The sequence below is a fragment of the Polyodon spathula genome, chromosome 3 (assembly GCF_017654505.1).
Source record: "Polyodon spathula isolate WHYD16114869_AA chromosome 3, ASM1765450v1, whole genome shotgun sequence".
NCBI classification, from domain to species: Eukaryota; Metazoa; Chordata; class Actinopteri; order Acipenseriformes; family Polyodontidae; genus Polyodon; species Polyodon spathula.
This window is the reverse complement of record NC_054536.1, coordinates 84756854-84776959: the sequence shown is the minus strand read 5'-3', so window position 1 is coordinate 84776959 and position 20106 is coordinate 84756854. Positions and strand designations below refer to the sequence as shown.

General features: G+C 35.2%; 1 protein-coding gene across 9 annotated transcripts in view; it reads left to right on the top strand.

Annotated features, from left to right (window-relative positions):
- The window catches only part of LOC121313538 (receptor-type tyrosine-protein phosphatase mu-like), a 273535-nt gene that overhangs the window by 186503 nt on the left and 66926 nt on the right, over positions 1–20106 (top strand). For 3 of the 9 annotated variants that reach the window (XM_041246206.1, XM_041246204.1, XM_041246203.1), the window contains exons 12-16: positions 1025–1298; positions 3569–3605; positions 5023–5097; positions 14144–14279; positions 17850–17879. In XM_041246206.1, coding sequence (XP_041102140.1) covers positions 1025–1298; positions 3569–3605; positions 5023–5097; positions 14144–14279; positions 17850–17879 — 552 coding nt within the window. The remainder of the gene's footprint in view (positions 1–1024; positions 1299–3568; positions 3606–5022; positions 5098–14143; positions 14280–17849; positions 17880–20106) is intronic. The other 6 variants (XM_041246205.1, XM_041246208.1, XM_041246207.1 and 3 more) reach the window with 3 other exon arrangements.

The following is a 20106-nucleotide window of genomic DNA, read 5'->3' as shown; positions in this document are numbered from 1 at the left end:
CTCTCTCTCTCTCTCTCTCTCTCTCTCTCTCTCTCTCTCTCTCTCTCTCTCTCTCTCTCTCTCTCTCTCTCTCTCTCTCTATCTATATATATATATATATATATATATATATATATATATATATATATATATATATATATAACAATTCATATATATAGATGTAACATTAATGCAGCAGGAAATTAACTTTAATGCTGAATTAAGAATTTTAAAGTGTATTTCATAAATCAGCATTATTATTATTAGAGTGCTTTCTTGTTATAAGGCATCCTTTGATACAGTGCAAGCAGTTATAAGATGCAGTGGCCATGCTCTCATCTTCCCCAGAATTTTTTACTAAATCTGCAGCACATTGGGCCAGAGTTCAAAACATTAATATCCTGAAAATGTTGCAAAGCAAAAAGTCATGTACATCTTTTCACTGGCATCTACCAATAAAACAAATACTTTTAATATCCTTTTTCAAAGTACAGTTCAAAGGTGTTTTGATACTGTGTGTATTACCTTTATCTGTGGCTAGGTAGGTCCTGCAATATAACCCAAGTACAGTAATGCATGTGTTATTGTAAGCACAAGATACACTAGAGCAGGGGTCTCCTGGAGAGCCCCAATTCTGCAGGTTTTATAGGTGCCTTTCAATGACAGTGGTGAAAGATCTGAAACGCATGTTAATTTTGATTAATTAAGCCAATAATTGGTTCAATTAAGTAACTGGTAACTCGGTTGAAACGAAAACTAGAAGACCCTGTAGCTCTACAGAACCAGTGTTGGAGACCCCTGCACTACAGTAATGTATACATTAACAACATACTGAGTTATAGCCACTTCCAGTCAAGATCCTGTGTCTGTTTTATGCACTAGCAGTAGTTTATTACCAGTAGTGTAATAAAGTAATGGGTTCATACTTGAACTTGAGGCCATATTAAGGTAAGACTAGTAAAACAAAAGCAGTTTGGTGACTAGTATAAATGTAGTTTGTGTTTTTTTGCATTCATTTTTTTCCCATTTCCTGTTTCTGTTTCAGTGTCTACCAGGTCATAGTTGAAGAGGAACGTCCTCGGAGAGCAAAAAAGGCAGCTGAAATTCTGAGGTGCTACCCAGTGCCAGTCCACTTCCAGAACGCCTCTATTTTAAATTCTCAGTATTACTTTTCTGCTGAGTTTCCTGCAAGTGGCATTCAGTCCTCCCTCCCATTTACTGTTGGAAACAATAAAACCTACAACGGATATTGGAATGTCCCTCTTCTGCCTCACAAAAGCTACAGTATTTACTATCAGGCTGTAAGCACAGCAAATGGGGTAAGTAACAGGAACAGAAGCTACACAGTGTGAGATCATGTTTCATACATGTATGTATGTGTTAGCTCTGCACCTGTCTAGCTGACTATTCTTTGCTAGTTTAGAATACTGCATTTATGCTTCGCTGTAACGCTGTGACAGCTTGCTGGTTAGCCGATAATTTTACAGTACCAGAAACAGCCATAATACACTTCTTTGTTTTAGGTGGAGGAGGGGAGGAAGATCGAAATTAAAAACTGTGTTATTAACTGATTGTCAGCAGAATGAGCCTGTTTATAAGATAACAAAATTACTACTGAACAGTTGACATGTAAACACTCCATTTGGCTGGGCTTAAGAGCATCAAATTGTAACTGATTGGAGGGCAGCATGGGTGATGCTGAAACTTAACATTAGTTGTATGTGTATCGTACAAAGTTTGGGTTGATATTAATGAGATTGCATGATTTCTTTTTTTTTTCTTTTTTTACACACTGGCCAAAGACTCAGGTGTTCATGAATACAAGTGTCTAATATTATACTGTGGTTGCTGTTGATCAGAAATTAGAAATACAGTTAATTAAAAAAAACACATACAGACAGACAGAGCAAACAGAGGTAAAGTCAAAAGAAATTATTGCTTCCAAGATAAATGATTTGAAAAAGGCTTAACTCTAAGAAAGTCATACCCAGGTTAACACCTTCCCAAGAACGCTTTCAGTAAGAAATGGCTAAAATAAATGAAACTCTCTGAAATGTTTTTCTGTCTTTCATGGGGACCTTCCCCTACCCCTACTGTGTATAGATAAACAGATCGAAACAAACAAATTGATGTATGTCAAGGACATTGTGATCAATTCATGAAAGCACTAATTACAGTTTTCTTATGAATGGGAAAACATTTTGCTTGCATTCACTGATTTTGAAAATTATCCCTTAAAGTAATTCCATAGGATGCGTGCTTGTTCCTTAGTGGTCCCAGCTTGAACTAAATATATACTAGGGAACCCTGACTTGCTTCTGTTTGCTGCAGTAGTAGAACACGAAAGTAGCAGGAGATGGAACCTTCAAAAAATGGAGTAAAGTGATTTCACAGATCACATTTCATCCAAAGCTTCCTTGAATTGTTTTCAATTTCCTGTGCAGACCTACCAGGAACTTGCTATTCTGACAACATGTACAGCTGTGGTAATAATTTCCCATTCAGTGCACAAGGACTATGCCAAATACAAATGCACCGACGGTTTTACAAATGCCGAACATGATGTTCAAGGCTTTTACTCTCCTAGAAACACAACACAAGTCAAGTTTCCTCTTAAAAAATGTGACACTTAGCATTCTGGATGCAGTACATATAAAGAGCAGGTAAATATCATAAGAGCTGTTTAGCCACAGTATTTTCCCAATATACCAAGTCATATTGCATTGTTAATAGCTTACTGGGTGTTCTCCAGATAGGTGGCAGTCATTTTGTATGTATCATGGGCTGCATATCCAGAAAACTAGTTTAACCTAATGTGCATAGCGGGCTGCACATTACTAAGAATAATCTGAGTTTAACCCTTAGCTGCAGTATACATAGTGATATACATATAAGCAATTTCCCTTCGAATTACTGTTAATTTTGTTTCATACTGCACGATACACATAACAAACAAAATATACAAAACAATTAAAAACAAAGCATTAATATCGTTCTGTGACCATTGACACACACACATTGCACAATAACACAAAGCAAATTAAATATCTACCTGCTGAAGCGGTTTTTATTTTAGTTTATTTGAGTTGTTCAGTTGTAGCAACAAGAATGTAGCAAAAGTCACAGGGCAATTACATCACTTCCCTAGCAACAAGCCTCCTAAGTTAACTTGTGAATGGGCTCTTTCAGTGCAGCGGGTTTGTGCATTCAAGAAAGGAGAGGAAGACTCATGAAATTATTTGGAGACAAGCTGATGAGAAGCAATTACCCTTGGCTGTACAAATTAAAATGCTGTGATGTCTTTTATGCGAAAATTTTGAAAAAGCAAGTCAACAAAGTTTAAAAAAATATTTCCGATATATTAAGTAGTGAAATGGAATTAATACACTGTCGGGCCTCTGTCAGATGATAAACTGGCCACATGCAGTCCATGGCCTGTGGGTTATGTGTCCCTGGACTATGGGATAGAACGCACAGTTTGTCCTCTAGTGCAGATCAAGCTGATGGGCCTGTAAACAGCAGACAGTGTTTGTATTTTCTTTGGCAACAGCATAAGAAATTACTTTTTTTCCCTTTTCATTTTACACAGGAAACCAAAATCGACTGCGTCAGAGTTGCCACCAAAGGTATGCCTGTACTTCTGCCATTGACAATAACACTGAGATTTCAGATTAAAAACACATTGCTGTGAAATCCCCATTAATTCAAAGGCATATACTAGTTCCTAAAGAAAAGAAAAGGAAAACAAGCTTTAGATCTGGTATAAATTCTTATACTGCTAAAACTAAGTTACATCTCCATGGCTATGTACTCTATAGTTAAAAAGGTACCCTATTTCTCTTTTTTCTATTTTACTTTCATTCACAACTTTCATTTTTTTTTTTTTTTTTTTTTTTTTTAAACTTTGCATACTTAGTCTACATGTCTTGTGGTCTTTTTTGAATAATATGTATTCATTGTGTTTAATTTATTTTTTAACCCTTTAATGTTGTGGAAATTGAAACAACTATTGGTTTACAGGTTAACTGAAAGTGCCAGTGTTTTCTTTGCTTCCAATTCCACTCAATATTCCAGTACACTGGGGAATATGAGACTTGTCCTTGAAACATTGTTGGCAATAAGGAAGGGGATGCACAGCTTTTCCTTGACCTATTCTTCATATTGCCCATTGTTTTTTATTATTTTATTTTATCTGTATGTGGTTTAGAATGACTGAAAACAAAGCCCCAAGTTTGTGAAAAGTATGTTGTTAACATATAGCTGTGGCAGAATCATGTGTTAAAATGATACATGGCACACTTCTTATTTCTACTATCTTTTTTTCCTTTAAAATAGAGAGCATTGCTGTGGTTCTCAAACAGTTACAGTTAAAGCCATTTAGCAGATACCAGGATTCTTCAAAATATTATGCAGCCGCAGTTTTGAATTTAATTGTCTACAGATGGTAGATAATCTATTTTCCTTACTAGTTGCCATATTTCTAATGGCACCCAGGCTGTTCTATGTAAATTAGAGATATTTCATTCAAGCCTGTCCTTGTTTTCTCATTGTTTTGTTTTTTTCTTTGTAATTCTGCCGTGTTTTGCATCTACTGTTTCTTTTTCTTACATTTTCCTATTCACCGCATTCTTTAAACTTTTTTTCCCAAAATTCTGTTTTACATAATGGTTAATTTGAATTATGTCTTTAAATTTATAATAGTGCAAGTTTAGTAGCTCACCAGTCTTCAGGGCTCCTGCCAGTCACCACAGAAATGCTCATTAGTTTTGCAATGACAAAATGAACATATCTGGCAAGATAATAAGAATAGGGGCTCTTTTTTAGCAGGAAGACGAATGGAATAAAACACACTGGTGACATTCATATGGCAAAGCCTTCTAAATTATCAGACAATATTGCTAAAATTTGCCAACAGGAGTAAAAGAAAGTTTATGTTTTATTTTCTTTTGTGACTACAATTCTCTTCTTTGCAAGCCTTTAGCTTCAGTCTGGCTTTTTTTTTCCCCTTATTCATGCTGCCTTGGAAATCTTCCTTTGCCTTAGCTGCGATAATCGTGACTCAGCTTACAACACCATACATTCGCATCGCCCCTGCTGCTGGCGACAACCAACTAACAGGTCAGACATTCACGTACCCAACTGCCATCACACCCATTTATTTCAATGTATGTGTGTGTGTGTGTGTGTGTCTATATATATATATATATATATATATATATATATATATATATATATATATATATATATATATATATATATATATATACACACTTTTCCTGCAAAACCTTCTTTCAGGACAGCTGTTTCGGCCCTGTTCTTACTTTGAGCAAATTAAATGTGTATATAGTCTTACGTGTTGCTTAGTGTTAGCTTGAATCCTCCACTGCATGCTCCCATTTCCTATTCTGTCTGTTGGATGTTTGTCAAGTCTTCATGTTTATGTCTGTGTTCTGTTGTCCTGACAGGGGGGTTGACTGGGCTTTGTTAGCCTATTGGAGGCTTATCTATGTTTATTTGAGTTCCAGTGCCTAATTTTTGTTTGTTCCTTCATGTCCAACTATATTAATTCAGCTGCTCCTACGATTATAGAGTGGTTAATAGTTGTGTATGTTTATCATTAGCAGATTAGTTCCTAAAAGTACTATATCAGTTTTTATTACATGTCTGATTTGAATGGAAATGGTATTGCAGTATCTGGTTAAAATGCCATGGAGCTCTAAACCATTTCATTTGAGCGTGCATGATGAAAACTTTCTTGCAATGAAATTACATGTATATATTTATTTTTTCAGCCAAAACAATAAATAAAGCGTGTGCTTTAAAAAAAAAAAAAAAAACTATTATTAAAAAAACTAAAAAGGGAAAACACGGAGATATGCAATACTATTATAGCTATAAAAGCTGCAGAACACGTTGATTAATAAATAGTGCAAACTGTGTTATGTACAGTATACTAGCTTGGACATAAAGAACTATTTGTCTGCATTGTAAAACGTAGAGTTTCTTTGTCTCGGTTTCTTTTATTATTATTATTATTATTATTATTATTATTATTATTATTATTATTATTATTATTGTCTGCACTGTAAAACAGCAGAGGTTGTTTTCTCTCGGTTTCTTTATTGTCTGTGTTGTAAACCTCTAATGGCTATAACTAAGGAACCATGTCACTTGGAACTGTTCTATTTGTGCATGCTTGTAGCTGTCAACTGACTCTATATAATGAATAAGTGAAATAATGTGTATACTTGATGTAAAACCTTTATTTTGAACTTTGACCTCTGTTTTGGGGGTCACAATGTTTGACAGCAGATAGACTCATGTTTACTATTGAGCACGTATAGGAAAACAACTACGACCTTTTGGAAAATGTCTTGGACTTTGACATTTGACCTTCGTTCGTTCAAGTTTTTGACAGTATATAGCTCCTTACACACTGCAGATAGTGATGTTTACTATAGAACCTGTACAGGAAACTTAAGTGTGCCATATCCAAAAATGACCATGACCTTGACCTTGACTTTTGACCTGTCTGCGTTGTAAAACGCGACAAAGTTTCTCCAGAAACTTCAATTCTAGTTAAGATTGATTTATTAATTTTGCAAATATAATCCCTGATATTGTATTTTGTATGCTGTATATAGTCTGCATCATATCAGTTTGTCACAATGGTCAAGACCTTAACTGAGGTCTAATAGTAGTCCCCCGGTTGGCAAAAACCTCTGTATCCAAGACTTCAAAAGTTGCTGCTGCATTACGAGGAACAGCTGTGAAAGTGATGATTATGTGGACTGTTCTGCTGAACACACTTGCTGCAGACATCTGCCCCTACATTGCCTGCAGGAATTTATAAAAAAAAAAAAAAGAAATGGACAAGTATCCCTACTGAACCATATAAACACATTGCAGGCATGTCATATAAAATCAGTACCATCCTGACAGCCTATGCTGAAAAAGATAAACAAAGAGTAGAAAGTCACAAAATGTTGTTTAACGTGGTTCAACAATGGAGGAAACAAACGCTTGTATTTCATTGCTCAGTATAAACTAAGCCAGATATATGTCTTTAGCAAGTTATTTGCTACCATATTCACCTGCTTAAAATACAACTTAAGACCCTAAAGTGATACTAAAACAGTAAGTTAATGACTGTACTCACGTGTTTGTTGTCTCATTCAGCTGAATCTATGCAGCTGGTGACTGGAATTAACTCAGCTTGTTTATAGTTTAAATATTTTGCAAGTGTTGTGTCTGGAATTGGTGACTGCACCTCTGATTTGTGTAGTTGTAGCATGTGAAATAGCATGCTGCAGCGCCCATGCTCTGTGTTAGTGAAGTCTGACAGCATGTAACACAGACAACAGCTCTTTTGATTACATGTTACAGTTTATTTTTCATTAAAAACAAGTTTTAATTGCGGTGAATTGGTTCTGCTATTTACAATATTATATACTACATTTTTACACAACACTCGCTCACATTTGGTCACCGTCATAACTGTTGCATGAAACTTGGGTTACCGTATTCTGCTGGTATTGATACAGCACCTGTCTGCTCTTACAAGCATTTGTATTTGATAAAATTATTATTATTATATTATTATTATTATTATTATTATTATTATTATTATTATTATTATGCTTCTAAGCCAAAGGCTGGGAAGCTGATTGTTATTAAGATTTTTTTTTATTTATTTTTTTTCCAAAACTTTAAACTGCTGCTGCTTGAAGCTGTGTGACTGATCAGGTTCTGACTTGGCATTTAACAAGCTGGATACTTTGGCTGTCTGATGCTGAAAAAATGTTGCTGCTGCGTCCTTGCAATTGGTGCCGTGACGCATTTTTCGATAAAACATTTCGAAATCTTCTTCTTGTGAACCGGTGAAGAGATTGATCTGAAGTTTGGCAAATATCATCAGCATCCAAACCCGCATCAAGTTTGCGAAGCAGAAGTTGCTGTGATAAATTTTAATGTCAAAATGGCTGCCACAAATCTTATCTAAAATCGGCCCTAAAAACAAACTGCTGCTGTTTGAAAACCATTTGTCCAATAAACTCCAAACTTGGTAGTTATTGTCCCAGTAACAATGGGATACAAATTTGTGAAAATGGTGATGTTTTATAAAACAAGATGGCCGCCCCTTATACGTTTACATTTGGAATTTAAACCTGCGTCAGTTGACAAACGATTTACTTGACTAACTCCAAACTTCACAAGCATCTTCCCTGATACTGTATCAATACAACTGACTTTTAAAAAACTGTGTTGACCGGAAACGAAAATGGCAGTTTGACGCATTTTTTTAGAAACCTTTCGAAATCATCTTCTTGGGAACCGGTGAAGCGATTGATCTGACAATTGGCCTATATCATCAGCATCCAAACTCGCATCAAGTTTGCGAAGCAGAAGTTTCTGGGATAAATTTTAATGTCAAAATGGCTGCCACAAATCTTATCGAAATGCGCCCTTGACAGCAAACTGCTGCTATTGAACACTGTTTTACCAACAAACTCCAAACATGGTAGTTATTGTCTCAGTAACAATGGAATACAAATATGTCGAAATGGTTATGTTTTATAAAACAAGATGGCTGACAGGTGTATTTTTACGTCTGAAATTTAAAACTGCCTCAGTTGACAAACGGTTTACTTGACTGACTCAAAACTTCACACACATCATCCTTGACACTAGCAATACAACTGACTTTTAAAAAACTTGTGTTAAACAAGATGGCTACCTGACGCATTTTTGAAAAAAAAAAAAAAACTTTCAAAATCTTCTTCTGTGGAGCAGTTGAAGTTGCTGATTTTAAACTTCGCACATTGAGAACTAAGCACGCTTAGACTGGTACTGATACTGGGGCTTGGGAGCCGTAAAACTGCCTGGCAGTTCTAGTTGTTATTATTATTATTAGTTTATTTATTATTGTCCTTCTGACAGTTCAGTATATTAAAATGCATTTATTTCACCTAACAGACAAGCATCATAGCGCATTCAGATAAATATTGACACATGCTTTTAAAGGGAGAGGCAGCATTTTTGAGTTGCAAGCGTCCTCACCTGCACCTAACCCCGAAAAAACTGTTTACTGTTTTTTTTTTTTTTTTGGTTGTTTTTTTTTGCATTTGCAAACATTTGCAGTCTGACCCCCTTTAAATAATAATACTAATACTAATAATAGTAATACAACTAATATAAAAATGTGCACAGTTCTTGGAACCAAAGGTTTTTCAAAAATTCTGAATCTGACTAATAAAAAAAAACTTCTCTAAATGCAGATTCCTTTTTTAAAACAAATATCAAATAACACTAAGTGATCCATGTGTTGTGATTCACAAAAAATCCATTGGATTTTAAACCGTCCAGAGAAGTCGTCGTCGACCTGATGAGATATCAACTTTAATAACATGCCTCCACGCAGCTTCTGTTTCACTCAGCTGCTGACGGGCCTGACAAAAACACCATGAACGCAGTGAATGGTAGGTGAGGCTGCTAGAGTACATGACAATAAATAATATTCTCTAATTATCAATGTAGACACAAATTTATGCAAGCTTATGTTTGTAATAGCAGATAAAATGTTACTTAAATACAAAACAAAACAAAAAAGTGTATTGATACAGGGGTCACTGTATCGATAATCATGTCGTCCAGAAAAATATCACAGATCACGTGTGAATCGACGAATCGATAATTGCAGTTGCTCCTCAACTCTTAGATTTCACTTACATGCGATTTTATGCAAACAGAGTTGCGAGAAAGATGAGAAAATTTGCCCTTACATTTTTTGTGCATCCTTCAGTATCACAAAATGCTTTCAGATATGTTTTGGCACATAGATGATACAAATGCAGTACAGACATCAATAATGCTGTACCATATTCAATTTCTGTGGCTTGTTGTAAAATGGTAAATGCTCATAAAGAGACGTGATCAGATGCCGAAATCAAGGCACATTGATATCTGCAGCGATGAAATCACTCAAGGAGAACTTCAGAGTTCAAAACTGCACACATTATGGTAAAATGTAACTTGTGTTTTTAAATACAGTGCATGGTGGGCTAATCTTATCATATTAAGTACCACAGTCCATTGCGCTGCTAGGAACTGTAACCAAACTATTCTAATAGTGTTTGTACACATTACGTCCAACTGAATATAAAACTGTAGTTTATTAATCAATCAATCTGTCTATTTTAAATAGCGCCTTTCATAGAGGGCCACCATCACAAAGTGCTTTACAAGATGCAGTAACAACAAGAAAATCCATAATACATTAAATACAGAGAAATGCATAATACATTAAATGCAGTGGAAAGTGCATTATTCATGATAGTAGCAGCAACACAGCAGCTAATAGCAGATATCAGGCTTAAAGAGCATGGAAAGCAAGAGAGAACAGGTGGACCCCTGCTTGCGGACAGGGACATAATGGGTCAGCAGGTTGAGAACGTGCTCTGGACCTAGGTGGTGAAGGGCATTGTAGATGAGCAGGAGAGTTTTGAAAATAATCCTGAACTTTACAGGTAGCCAATGCAAGCTCATGTTTATAATAGCAGAAAAAATGTTACTTAAAAACAAAACAAAACAGGGGTCACTGTATCGATAACTGTATCGTCCAGAAAAATATCGCGGATCACCGTGTGAATCGATGAATCGATAAATGCAGTTGCTTCGCAACTCTTAGATTTCACTTACTTGTGATTGTATGCAAAACATTTGCAACGCAAGCAGAGTTGCGAGAAAGATGAGAAAATTTGCAAGATCTTTGAATATTTGATGTGTGCACGTGTGCAGTCGGTTCATGATGTGTGCTGGGAGACCACCATATAGAAAGTTACAACAGAGTCAAGAGGAGACAAATGCATGACAAAATATCTCTGCATATCTCTGGTTTTAGCGTGGATGCTTTGAAATGAATTAATTAAAACGTTTTTGAGTACAGTTGTCAAGATCAGTTATGTAGTGTGGACAGGGCCTTAGAGGCACTCAGCATGATTGCATACAAAATAATAAATAAATAAATAAATATGTTTAAACGTGGAGTAAATCAGAACTGAAAGAAACATGAAAAGTAATGCTATAATGATTCCAAAAACCCCATAAGACTTTCAGCTTTCAAAATATTCCAGACAGGCTTTGAACTTCTATTAACATAGCAGAATAGTTATGCTAAGAAACGAGAGGCCTGGAGAAACATGCTTCACTTTGCAAACAGGATTTTGTAAACAAGCAATTGTCATCAAGAGATCTGATTGAAGACTTTTTTTTTTTTTTTGATGGCCAACTTTAAGTAAAAATAACTGACCATGTTAGTCCAGAATATTGCTACAACTTTCTTGAATCCTGTTATTTGCTGTTGGTTAGAGGTTCTTAGCTTCAGGGTATTCTGTAACAATGCTTAGTTCTAGAAGTGTTCCACCATGAGATCTATGATTCCAGCAGTATTGAGTTTTAAATTCACTCACAGAGAAAGCATGAACATTAAAAATATGCAGGAGCAATTCTAGGTTAATAAAGCTTGGACAAGTTGGTGTTTTAGAATAGTAATTCTGCTGATAAACTGAATCCCCATATTGGCATTTTCAAAGCAGATAGATCCACATCTAATTTTCCCTAAAAGCGAGTTTTCAACGATCAAACGAGCATGTTGCTTCAAGTAACTGTTGTAAAAGAGGTATTTTATCAGTTGATTTTCTAAGACCGTAGTATAAATGAATCTACAGATGGCTTGTTGAATCATCTCTAAAGGTATGTTTTTTTGTCTTACAGTCTCCATGATTAAAGCCTTCATGATGTTTAATTGTTTAACCAGTCTTCATGATCAGCTTTAAGAATATAATTCTTTTCACACTTTTGGTGTGGAGAAAGTGAAAAGAGAGCACACTCATAAAGAGATAAGTGAAAGGTTTAAATGGTCATTCAGACCAAAGAAAACACTTTATATTTTGCTTCCAATACTGTATATTTTGTGAATCATCTAGGATGAATTCCTTAATGTTTAAAGCAGGCTTTATTTTACTAAGGAATATATTTATTTGTAACATGTGCATGGGTAATTATGAACACTAAAATATTAAATCTCAGCATTATAAAGTTATTTTATCAGCATCAAAAGTTAATTATTTTTCTGATTTCCTCAAATTGTTCCCTCACATAAAGTGGAGTAAACTTCTAGGTGCTATTTGAACCATGTGTAGGGTTAAGCAAGGGTAGGCAGTGTAAGACTTTAATACAAACTAAAATAATTGTGTTTTTTTTTTGTTTTTTTTTGTTTTGTTTTTACAATGGTAGTGATGCAATGGGAAGTAACTTGGTTGGCTTGGTTACCAAGTGTAACCTCTTAACTTTATTTAAAATGTATTTTGATGCTGCAGCTGTTTTATTATGCTTGAAGGTAAATGTAAAGCATTTTGGAAGTAAAGATTATTTCAGGCAAATTGGGGGCCCCGCTCCCTTCTGGGGTCCTTATTGTGCTACACTCTGATCTGGCTGCACAATGTGAACAATGTCTCCAGATTTAACAATGTTCAGTTTTAAAATGTGCAAATAGAGAAACAAAGCAAGTCTGGAGTAATATATATATATATATATATATATATATATATATATATATATATATATATATATATATATATATATATATATGTTACCTTAATGTAACATTGTAACAAGAAATTCCATTTAGTAAAAGTGTCCTGTGAGTGTTAATAACAATATATGTTTGTTTTATGTCTCATGTGTGTTTTGGAAATTGGGTTATTTCTTTTCCCCATACTGTTTCAGAAAAAATTGTCTGCCTGTTGTGTTTGTCACCGGAAATAAAAAATAAAAAAAAGTTTTCAAAAAAATCAGAAATGAGCCCAGGCATTCAGCCTCTGCTGTCAGGCTGCAACGATAGTAGGGTTCTTCGCATGATGGATGTTGTCACATTTTGATTGAAAAAGTGGTGGTGGCAGAAAAATAGATTCAGTTTAGTGAATTGAACAGTGAGTCCCAACATTTTTCATCCTGAACTCATTTAGCGAGAGGAAATGGATATTTCATCAGGCACCGGTTTGACGTCCCATCACATTATACAGTAAACGGTGAAAACAGTCTTCTTAAGAGAGCAAAGGCTGTTAAAACACTGGTAGGTGCTGTATGTTGGTTATCTCATTTAAACAGATACTAAATGTGTGTGCCAGCGGTGTGATCATCAGCTGCTGCTACTTTGTGAATAAATTGCTGAGAAGGAGTCTTTTGGCTCACCAGATGTGACCCATATTTGGATTTCCAAAGGCAAAAGTGTTTTATTGTGTTTAAAAAAAAACAAAAAAACAATTGCAGTTGAAGTTGTCACAAATGAGCTTATCTCTTTTTCTCAGTTGCTGGAGCTAATACAGTGAGAAATGACTGCTTCATTTATTTTTAAAAAAATGTTAGAGAATGGCAAGAGCTTAGGACACAGACTGGGGGACACTGTAGAAAAGCATAATAACAATATGTGAAGGCTGAATAATACATTCTAGGAGGTAAGCCATTAGTCTACTGAACATCTTTGGCTGGAAGAAGAAAGGTTTAAAATAGTGTTTGTCAAGTCATTTTTTTTCAATACATGAAACACAATACAGTGCCTTTGAAGTCTACCCCAGAGACATGCTGAAAAGAAAACAGGGATGGTCCACTGAGGTGTATCACCCGAGTTACAATGACTCCCTATCAACACCAGCAGCCAGAAATCAAAACAGTACTTTAAGGGTTTTTTTTTTTTTTTTTTTTTATACTGCTGTATATAAAGACCAGGAAAGTGGACAGATGTTTTACTGTACCCATATATTCTAGCTACTGTAATCTATATTGGCTAAAACTGATGCTTTACGGACATAGCTTTTTAAAAAGCGAGAAAAAGAAAAAGCATGCCTCTGTCCATCTGTTTTATCTATCTATCTATCTATCTATCTATCTATCTATCTATCTATCTATCTATCTATCTATCTATCTAATATAACAGGGTATGAGCTGTGGATGATTAAGCCTTGGCCATGTGTATCTTGGCCAAAGTGTTTGTCTAGACTAAATAGGTACATATTCTATATAGTTGAAAACTTAAGAGAATAAGGATTCAATAACAAACGTGTCAACTGCAATTGTGTTTTTGTTCCATAAACTGCCTTTGCTTTAGGTACTGCCACTCGGAAACCTGATGCAGTGGAACCAGAGAAACAGACTGACCACACTGTGAAGATAGCAGGAGTCATCGCCGGCATTCTCCTCTTTGTCATCATCTTCCTGGGGGTCGTCCTGGTCCTGAAGAAAAGGTAAGAGACATCCCTGATCATTCAAAACTTCACAGTACATTTAGACACGTTTTGGTTTACAAGTGTCAATTCTTAACTACTTCTGTTTCTACATGTTCATAAAATTATATTTATTCAATGCTGAAGACCTTTAAGTAAAAAAAAAAAACAATGTATTTTATGATGCATTAATGTTTTTTCCCCTCAAAAGGTGTCGCAGTATATATATGTATATGTTTGTTGTAGATTGTTGTGTATTTATTTATTTTTTAAATGCTAAATTATGGAATATAGAATGCCTGTAGGAACTATCTATCCCCTTGAACTTTTTTCACATTTTGTTGTGAGAGTGCCTCAGAGTTTCATGCATTTCTTCTCAATTATCTACACACCATACTGCACACAGTTTTTTTTATTGAAAAAAAAAAAAAAAAAAAAAAAAATATATATATATATATATATATATATATATATATATATATATATATTGGATAAGTTTCCACCCCCCTGAGTTAATACTTGGTGGAAACACCTTTGGCAGCAATTACAACTATGAGTCTGTTGGGATAGGTCTCTACCAACTTTGCATACCTAGATTTGACAATATTTGACCATTCTTGTTGATGGACAGCAGTCTTCAAATCATGCTTTAAATTTTCGATTAGATTTAGGTCGGGGCTCTAACTGGGCCACTCAAGGACGTTTACCTTTTTGTTACCTTAGCCACTCCAGTGTAGCTTTGATTGTGTGCTTTGGGTCGTTGTCAGGTGAACTTCCATCCCCGTTTCAGTTTTCTTGCAGAGGGCAGCAGGTTTTCTTCAAGACTTCTCTGTACTTTGCTCCATTCATTTTCCCTTCTATCCTGACAATTGCCCTAGTCACTGCTGATGAGAAACATCTCCATAATATGATTCTGCCACCACCATGTTTCACAGTAGGGATGGTGTTCTTTGGGTGATGCGCTGTGTTGGGTTTGCGCCAAACATAACGCTTTGCATTTAGGCCAAAAAGTTCCATTTTAGTTTTGTCAGACCACAAAACTTTTTTTGCCACATGGCTACAGAATCTCCTGAGTGTATTTTTGCATATTTCAAACAGGATTCAAGGTGGGTTTTCTTGAATAATGGCTTCCTTCTTGCCACCCTACCATACAGGCCAGATTTGTGGAGTGCTTGGGATATTGTTGTCAAATGCACACTTTGACCAGTCTTAGCCATAAAAGCCTGTAGTTATTGCAAAGTTGCCATTGGCCTCTTGGTAGCCTCTCTGATCAATCTCCTTCTTGCTCTGTCATCCAGTTTGGCGGGATGGCCTGATCTAGGCAGGGTTTTGGTGGTGCCATACACCTTTCACTTAATAATAGTCTTGACCGTACTCCAAGGGATATTCAAGGCCTTTTATTATGTTTTTTATACCCATCCCCTTATATGTGCCTTTCAACAACTTTGTCCTGGAGTTCTTCTGAAAGTGCCTTGGTGCTCATGGTTGAGTCCTTGCTTTGAAATGCACTACCCAGCAGAAGGAACCTTCAGGAACTGCTGAATTTTAATCCTGAAATCATGTGAATCACTGCAGTTTAACACAGGTGTAGGCCACTTAACCTGGTGTGTGATTCTGAAGGCGATTGGTTACACCTGAGCTAATTTAGGATTGTTATTACAAGGAGTGGTGGACACTTACCCAATCAAGCTATTTCAGTTTTTATTTTTAATAAAATGTCTACAAATTTCTAGAATATTTTGTTCACTTGGAAGTTGTGCTGTAGGATGTGTAGATAAATGGGGAAAAAAAAAACATTTTAATGTATTTTAATTCCAGGCTATAAGGCAACAAAAGGTGAAAATTTTGAAAGGGGGTGTAGACTTTCTATAGGCATTATATATATATATATATATATATATATATATATATATATATATATATATATATATATATATATATATATATATATATATATAACATATAATTGTGTGTGTGTGCATGTATGTATATGTATATATATGATCAAAATCAAAAAGAAAAAGGTAATGTAGGTACATCAAAATGTGAATAATTGATACAAAAATCAATTATATCCGGAATGTTTCAGAGGACAAGTCCTTCAGCTGGATGGTAAAAAGCTGATTGGCTGGGACAGTAAAAAAAAAAAAAAAATCTGTGTTGCAAAATCTCGAATTCGCTGTTTAATAATGGATTTGATTACATTGATGAAATCCATTAAACTGTTTATAGCACTGATATACAATATATAATTAAATATTAATTACACCCCTGTGTCGTGCTCAAACAAATGCCACTGTTTTAATGACCTAGGATTGGGAATAAGGAAATATTTCTAAAGCTTATCTTTAGGAAAAAAACGAGATAAGAAGGAAAAATTGATAAAAGCACATTTTTCAAAGATGCCTTCAGCATGAAGCTGGAGGCAAGTTTACATTAGTCACAGTCCCATGCCATGCTACTATTTCTGTATTCTGTGCTACAGCTCTAAGAATGACTGCAGTGCAAATAAAAAATAAATAAAAAACTTTCTACACTGGGAACCTCAAAGCCTGCAATAAATTAACATGAGTATATGAAGATTGTGCGAGATGACAGGCATTATTGCTGGACAGAATTTATTGAAACAGAAATATATTTAATTGTTTATAGAAGGTCAAGTTTAAGCTGATACACAAATGCCTGGAATTTAAAAACTGAATCCATTCTTAATGTTGGTATATACAGGTATTTACGAGATGTCTAGTGCATTTACATTATTAAAAAACAAATAAAACTTTTTTTTTTTTTTCCAGTTTTTAAAATGTGTCTTGGTCATTTCAGGTATTCTTGTAGTTCTTTGGAACTTTTTCTTTGAGTTGTCCAGTAACTGACCCATCAAAAATAGTTATTTAAAGGTTTATTGGTGGTAGTGATTTGTTCTGAAACTAAATGTAATCTAAATGACTAGTTGTAATTATTTTAATGACTGTGCTTGTCTAAAATGGCATTGGTAAGGAATATGAAATTATTTCAGTTGAAAGTGGTTGGAAAAAACATACATCTGAAGTCTCTTTTTTCTTTCTTTTGTATTTTATTTAAATAATTTTGCTACTAACACAAGAAAAGTGGGGTTTTAACGGAGCTTTTGCCAATACAACTGCCCATATAATTTTGAATTCTAATAAGCCTTTCTTAGCAATTCTAAATGTCTTATCTATTCTAACATCTAATGCAGCAATGTCAGGCTGTGGGGGGAAAAATATATCTGTCACTAACAGACTTTGCAGAATTATTTCTGGAAAATTGCAAGCAACATTTAACTAGTTACAGCCAAGCCAGTAGACTTCTTTTTAAACTCCGAGCTTTTGAAATATTCAGTTTGAGGTAGAATATTAAGTCTTTGAGGTTCATGGGTTCCTTTTGAAGTCATTTTGCATGACATATTCACAGCAATCACCTTGCCCTCACAACCACTAATAACCTTCACATATGCCACCATTATCTAATTTTGTTCATTTATATTTTTAAACATTAATATTTTACTTTTCTTTCCTTCCATTCCATTTTTCCCCACCACTGCTTAAATCCTACCACCATCCCTCTTGGCAGAAGAAGCTATCACTCCTACAATTATTACCTGTAAGTAACCACTTTGTGCAACATCAATGCCATGCTTTCTGCCACACTTTTCCATGCATGAATAAGTGACTACTTTTAAAGATGCAGTTCTCCTCTTTCAAACTGAAATCCATTTCAGGTTCAGACACAAATGGCCCATACTAAGACAGTATGCCTTCTTAGCACTGAGATCCAAATTCCATACAGAAAGCTCTCTATGTTTTGTTAGGCAGGCAATGGTCATTTTAAAAATACTTATAAAGTACCATACATTAAGTAAAACAGTTTAACGTGGCAAAAGGGCTGTCGTTGCTCTGTTGCAGTGTTTTGCATTTGAAACTTTGCTTTGCTTCATCACCTGATCTTCCTTTACAGATTAGGTTCTGTAACTGGCAGAGCCAGAAAAGTAATGACATGCCAGGCTGCAAATCTAGTGGAGTATGCAATGCCTGTTTTCAGAGCTTCACTGATTTTTCACTCCTCTTAGTGTGAAAACCTGTTTCACTGGCTGTCAATAGTGATGGTGTCAAACGATGGTATCGTCTAAAGTAACAGTTCTTAGACATCTTCTGGCTTTAGCTAAGAATATAACTTGTACAATCCAGATCTATACAGAATCTATACAGTATAAATTCTGCTAAAATATTTTCTGAGGTTTTTGCTAATTGCAAAAGTCCTGTTTTGTGTAATAATAATAATAATAATAATAATAATAATAATAATAATAATAAATAATAATAAAAAATAATACATTTTATTTATAAAGCGCCTTTCCAATCCCAAAGTGCTTAACATAGGTGATGAAAAACAAGATAACAAATGACAGGGCAAGATAACATACAGTAATAAAAAAAAAATAAAAATACGTTCAACAAAGTAAGAGACAGCATTAACACAGATCCTTGAAAGCTAGTTTAAAAAGATGTGTGTTGAGGCGTGTTTTAAAAATCTTACCAGCCTCTGAGTCTCTCATGGAGCTGGGTAGTGTATTCCAAAGGTAAGATGCTGCTCTACAGAAGGCTGTATCTCCCATGGACCGTAGCTTGGTAATAGGTGGTTGAACAAAAACGGAGCCGGAAGACCGGAGAGTGTGGACAGGAGAGTAGACATGAGGCAGGTCTTGCAGGTATCTCGGAGTAGTGCCATGGAGCGCCTTGTACGTGAGGAGCGTGATCTTAAAATCAACCCTGAATCATACTGAGAGCCAGTGTAGTTTAAAAAGCATAGGTGTAATATGTTCCCAGGATGCTGTATGGGTTAAAACATGGGCTGCAGAATTCTGCACATATTGCAACTTGTTTATAACTCTCGTACAGACTCCAGATAAAAGCGCATTACAATAATCAAGTCTAGAAGAATAAGTGTTAATCAGTTTTTCAGCATCACAAAAAGATAAAAGGGGCCTTATCTGTTCAATATTGCGGAGATGGAAAAAGGACACCCTAGTGACATTTTTAAAATGGGCTTCGAAGGTCAAAGAAGAATAAAAAATAACACCCAGGCTATGCACTACAGTGGAAGCAGATACATTTACATTATCAATATCCAAAAATAAAATTGCCAGCTCTGCGAACAAGAGACTGGGAACTGATTAAAATAATTTCTGTTTTGTCACAGTTTAGTTTAAGAAAACTCTTTTTATATCACAAAGGCAACTGACTAGTGTCTAGCAGCACTTGTATCTGGTTTCTTGCACACATATAAATGTGTATCACCAGCATAAAAATAATACCTGAGGCTAAAGCGTCTGATAATCTGGACAAGCGGTAACATGTAAATACAAAAGAGTAAAGGCCCCTAAGTAACTGAAGATATATCTGATTTTAAGTTTTTAAGAGTTAAAGTGTTACCTGTCGGACACACAGGACTTAAACCAGCAGAGAATAGTATCAGTAAGGCGAAGTCATTTTTCCATACGTTAAGTCAATGTATTATGATTGACTGTGTCAAAGGCTGCACTGAAGTCTAATAGAAGAAGGATATTAAGGGCCCCAGAATCTGCAGTCAGAAGCAAATACTCTGACCAAGGCTGTTTCAGTGCTATACCTAGCTCTGAAGCCAGATTGAAAAGGTTTGAGTAACTCCTTAGTCAACACTTAATTCAGGGGGTTTTCATTTTGAATGTCAGGGTCAAGACAAGGCTCTTTTAAAACTTGTATGATAGCAGCAATCTTTAACACTGGTGTAACAATACCAGATACCAAGGAGCCATTGATTAATGTGGTAACAAAAAGACCTAAGGCTGAAA